Here is a 5,483-nt window from a genome sequence, read left to right as displayed (position 1 = left end):
CGTCACCAACACCAGCACCACCACTGACACCATCAGCACCATCACTGACACCATCACCAACACCAGCACCAACACCAGCACCAGCACCACCAACACCAACACCAACACCAGCACCAGCACCAGCACCAGCACCAACACCAACACCAGCACCAACACCAACACCAGCACCAGAACCACCACCAGCACCACCAACACCAGCACCAACACCAACACCAACACCAGCACCAACACCAACACCAACACCAGCACCAACACCAACACCAACACCAACACCAGCACCAACACCAACACCAGCACCAACACCAGCACCATCACCAACACCAACACAAACACCAATACCAACACCAGCACCAGCACCATCACCAGCACCATCACCAGCACCATCACCAGCACCGTCACATGTGTTCTGAAGTGCCGTCTCTGTGTGCAGTCTGGGTCAGAGGCAGCTGCTGTGTCTGGCCCGGGCCCTGCTGAGGAAGACCAGGATCCTGGTTCTGGACGAAGCCACAGCCGCCGTGGACCTGAAGACGGACCAGCTGATCCAGTCCACCATCCGGACTCAGTTTGATGACTGCACCGTCCTCACCATCGCACACCGCCTCAACACCATCATGGACTACACCCGGTATGATCTGCACTGACCAACACCATCACCAGCACCATCACCAGCACCAGCACCATCACCAACACCAAAACCAACACCATCACCATCACCAGCACCAACACCAACACCAGCACCAACACCAGCACCAGCACCAACACCAACACCAGCACCAACACCTGTACCATCACCAACACCAGCACCAACACCAACACCAGCACCAGCACCAACACCAGCACCAGCACCAGCACCAACACCAGCACCAGCACCAACACCAGCACCAACACCAACACCAGCACCAGCACCAACACCATCACCATCACCATCACCAGCACCAACACCAACACCAGCACCAACACCAGCACCATCACCAACACCAGCACCAACACCAACACCAGCACCAACACCAGCACCAACACCAACACCAACACCAACACCAACACCATCACCAGCACCAGCACCAACACCAGCACCACCTCGTGTCCTGACTCGTGTCTCTGACTCGTCTGTGACTCGTGTCTGTGACTCGTGTCTGTGACTCGTGTGTGTGACTCGTGTCTCTGACTCCAGTCTGTGACTCGTGTCTGTGACTCGTCTGTGACTCGTGTCTGTGACTCGTGTCTGTGACTCGTCTGTGACTCATCTGTGACTCGTGTCTGTGACTCGTGTCTGTGACTCGTCTGTGACTCGTGTGTGTGACTTGTGTCTGTGACTCGTGTCTGTGACTCGTGTCCATGACTCGTGTCTCTGACTCGTGTCTGTGACTCGTGTCTGTGACTCGTGTCTGTGACTCGTGTCTGTGACTCGTGTGTGTGACTCGTGTGTGTGACTCATCTGTGACTCGTGTGTGTGACTCGTGTGTGTGACTCGTGTCTCTGACTCCAGTCTGTGACTCGTGTCTGTGACTCGTGTCTGTGACTCGTCTGTGACTCGTGTGTGTGACTTGTGTCTGTGACTCATCTGTGACTCGTGTCTGTGACTCGTGTCTGTGACTCGTCTGTGACTCGTGTGTGTGACTTGTGTCTGTGACTCGTGTCTGTGACTCATCTGTGACTCGTGTCCATGACTCGTGTCTCTGACTCGTGTCTGTGACTCGTGTCTGTGACTCGTGTCTGTGACTCGTGTGTGTGACTCCAGTCTGTGACTCGTGTCTGTGACTCGTGTCTGTGACTCGTGTCTGTGACTCATCTGTGACTCGTGTGTGTGACTCGTGTGTGTAACTCGTGTCTGTGACTCATCTGTGACTCGTTTGTGACTCGTGTCTGTGACTCGTGTCTGTGACTCGTGTGTGTGACTCGTGTGTGTGACTCGTGTCTGTGACTCGTGTCGGTGACTCGTGTCTCTGACTCGTGTCTGTGACTCGTGTCTGTGACTCGTGTGTGTGATTCATCTGTGACTCGTGTGTGTGACTCGTGTCTGTGACTCATCTGTGACTCGTTTGTGACTCGTGTCTGTGACTCGTGTCTCTGACTCGTGTCTCTGACTCGTGTCTGTGACTCGTGTCGGTGACTCATCTGTGACTCGTGTCTGTGACTCGTGTCTGTGACTCGTGTCGGTGACTCGTGTGTGTGACTCGTGTCTCTGACTCGTGTCTCTGACTCGTGTCTGTGACTCGTGTCTGTGACTCGTGACGGTGACTCGTGTGTGACTCGTGTCTCTGACTCGTGTCTCTGACTCGTGTCTGTGACTCGTGTCTGTGACTCGTGTCTGTGACTCATCTGTGACTCATGTCTGTGACTCGTGTCTGTGACTCGTGTCTGTGACTCGTGTGTGTGACTCGTGTGTGTGACTCGTGTCTCTGACTCGTGTCTGTGACTTGTGTCTGTGACTCGTGTCTCTGACTCGTGTCTGTGACTTGTGTCTGTGACTCGTGTCTCTGACTCGTGTCTGTGACTCATGTCTGTGACTCGTGTCTCTGACTTGTGTCTGTGACTCGTGTCCGTGACTCGTGTCCGTGACTCGTGTCCGTGACTCGTGTCTGTGACTCGTGTCTGTGACTCGTCTGTGACTTGTGTCTGTGACTTGTCTGTGACTCGTGTGTGTGACTCGTGTCTGTGACTCGTGTGTGTGACTCGTGTGTGTGACTCGTGTCTGACTCGTGTCTCTGACTCGTGTCTGTGACTTGTGTCTGACTCGTGTCTCTGACTCGTGTCTGTGACTCGTGTCTGTGACTCGTGTCTGTGACTCGTGTCTGTGACTCGTGTCTGTGACTCGTGTCTGTGACTCGTGTCTGTGACTCTTGTCCTGACTCATCTGTGACTCGTGTCTGTGACTCATCTGTGACTCGTGTCTGTGACTCGTGTCTGTGACTCGTGTCTGGACTCGTGTCTGTGACTCGTGTCTGTGACTCATCTGTGACTCGTGTCTGTGACTCGTGTCTGTGACTCGTGTCTGGACTCGTGTCTGTGACTCGTGTCTGTGACTCGTGTCTGTGACTCGTGTCTGTGACTCGTCTGTGACTCGCGTCTGTGACTCGTGTCTGTGACTCGTGTCTGTGACTCGTGTCGGTGACTCATCTGTGACTCGTGTCTGTGACTCGTGTCTGTGACTCGTGTCCTGACTCGTGTCTGTGACTCGTCTGTGACTCGTGTCTGTGACTCGTCTGTGACTCGTGTCTGTGACTCGTCTGTGACTTGTGTCTGACTCGTGTCTGTGACTCGTGTCTGTGACTCGTGTCTGTGACTCGTCTGTGACTCGTGTGTGTGACTCGTGTCTGTGACTCGTGTGTGTGACTCGTGTCTGTGACTCGTCTGTGACTCGTGTGTGTGACTCGTGTCTCTGACTCGTGTGTGTGACTTGTGTCTGTGACTCATCTGTGACTTGTGTCTGTGACTCGTGTCCTGACTCGTGTCTGTGACTCGTGTCTGTGACTCGTGTCTGTGACTCGTGTCTGTGACTCGTGTCCTGACTCGTCTCTGACTCGTCTGTGACTCGTGTGTGTGACTTGTGTCTGTGACTCGTGTCTGTGACTCGTGTCTGTGACTCGTGTCTGTGACTCGTGTCTGTGACTCGTCTGTGACTCGTGTCTGTGACTCGTGTCTGTGACTCGTGTGTGTGACTCGTGTCTGTGACTCGTGTCTGTGACTCGTCTGTGACTCGTGTCTGTGACTCGTGTCTGTGACTCGTGTCTGTGACTCGTCTGTGACTCGTGTCTGTGACTCGTGTCTGTGACTCGTGTCTGTGACTCGTGTCTGTGACTCGTGTCTGTGACTCGTGTCGGTGACTCATCTGTGACTCGTGTCTGTGACTCGTGTCTGTGACTCGTGTCCTGACTCGTGTCTGTGACTCGTCTGTGACTCGTGTCTGTGACTCGTCTGTGACTCGTGTCTGTGACTCGTGTCTGTGACTCGTCTGTGACTCGTCTGTGACTCGTGTCTGTGACTCGTGTCTGTGACTCGTGTCTGTGACTCGTCTGTGACTCGTGTCTGTGACTCGTGTCTGTGACTCGTGTCTGTGACTCGTGTCTGTGACTCGTGTCTGTGACTCGTGTGTGTGACTCGTGTCTGTGACTCGTGTCTGTGACTCGTGTCTCTGACTCGTGTCTGTGACTCGTGTCTGTGACTCGTGTGTGTGACTCGTGTGTGTGACTCGTGTCTGTGACTCGTGTCTGTGACTCGTGTCTGTGACTCGTGTCTGTGACTCGTGTCTCTCCAGGGTGGTGGTGATGGACCGCGGCTCCATCGCTGAGGTGGACTCCCCGGCGGAGCTGCTGCGGCTGCAGGGCCTCTTCTACCAGATGTGTGTCGAGGCCGGTCTGGCCTGAACGCACCAGTGCTCGAGTCCTCGTGTCCTCGTGTCCTCGAGTCCTCGAGTCCCCGTGTCCTCGAGTCCCCGTGTCCTCGTGTCCCCGTGTCCTCGTGTCCCCGTGTCCTCGTGTCCCCGTGTCCTCGTGTCCCCGTGTCCTCGTGTCCCCGTGTCCTCGAGTCCTCGTGTCCTCGTGTCCCCGTGTCCTTGTGTCCTCGTGTCCTCGAGTCCTCGAGTCCCTGAGTCCTTGTGTCCTCGTGTCCTCGTGTCCTCGAGTCCTTGAGTCCTCGTGTCCTCGGGTCCTCGTGTGTGTCAGAGTCAAACCTGTGTGGAGTCCAGACCCTGGTGTGACGTGGGCTCAGGTGGTTTTGGGTCTGGACGTGTTTGAACACATTAAAGTCACCTGATGAAAGTTTCTCTGTCGTTTGTTTTTGTGACTTCAGTGTGTGTGTGTGTGTGTGTGTGTGAGTGTGTGTGTGTGTCTGTGTCTCTGTGTGTGTGTGTGTGTGTGTGTGTGTGTGTGTGTGTGTGTGTGTGTGTGTGTGTGTCTGTGTGTCTGTGTGTCTGTGTGTGTCTGTGTGTGTCTGTGTGTCTGTGTGTGTGTGTGTGAGTGTGTGTGTGTGTGTGTGTGTGTGTTTCCTCATAAATCAATAAAACCATGGACACACTCATTCATCTTCATCCTCTGGTTCCTGTCGGGGTCTCGGGGTCTGGAGCCGACCCCAGCTCAGATCAGCGTGAGGCGGGTCCACGAGGGTCCATGAGGGTCCACGGGGGTCCACGAGGGTCCATGAGGGTCCACGAGGGTCCACCCTGGACCCCGGTCTGGCACAGTCACCTGCACGTCTGTGGGAGGAAGAACCAGAGAGAACCAGACACGGGAGAACATGCTCCACACAGAAGGACCCCAGCTGGGATTCAAACCAGCGACCCTCCTGCTGCAGGCGACAGTGATGACCACCACGTGGAACAACTGTCTGTGACTCGTGTCTGTGACTCGTCTGTGACTCGTGTGTGTGACTTGTGTCTGTGACTCGTGTCTGTGACTCGTGTCCATGACTCGTGTCTCTGACTCGTGTCTGTGACTCGTGTCTGTGACTCGTGTCTGTGACTCGTGTCTGTGACTCGTGTGTGTGAC

At 55.0% G+C, this 5,483-nt stretch overlaps 1 protein-coding gene across 1 annotated transcript in view; it reads left to right on the top strand.

The window, feature by feature from the left end:
• LOC310950048 (multidrug resistance-associated protein 1-like) overlaps window positions 1-4,557 on the top strand; it is a gene marked incomplete at its 5' end in the record, with an annotated part of 46,157 nt that extends 41,600 nt beyond the window's left edge. The window contains 1 exon segment of the mRNA XM_083917712.1: window positions 4,256-4,557. Coding sequence (XP_083773838.1) covers window positions 4,256-4,364 — 109 coding nt within the window. The 3' untranslated portion in view covers window positions 4,365-4,557.
• Window positions 4,558-5,483: the final 926 nt, after the last annotated feature.

This window comes from Echiichthys vipera (assembly GCF_963691815.1).
Source record: "Echiichthys vipera genome assembly, chromosome: 8".
NCBI lineage: Eukaryota > Metazoa > Chordata > Actinopteri > Perciformes > Trachinidae > Echiichthys > Echiichthys vipera.
Note: the sequence above shows the minus strand (reverse complement) of the source record. Positions and strands in the feature narration are given on the sequence as shown.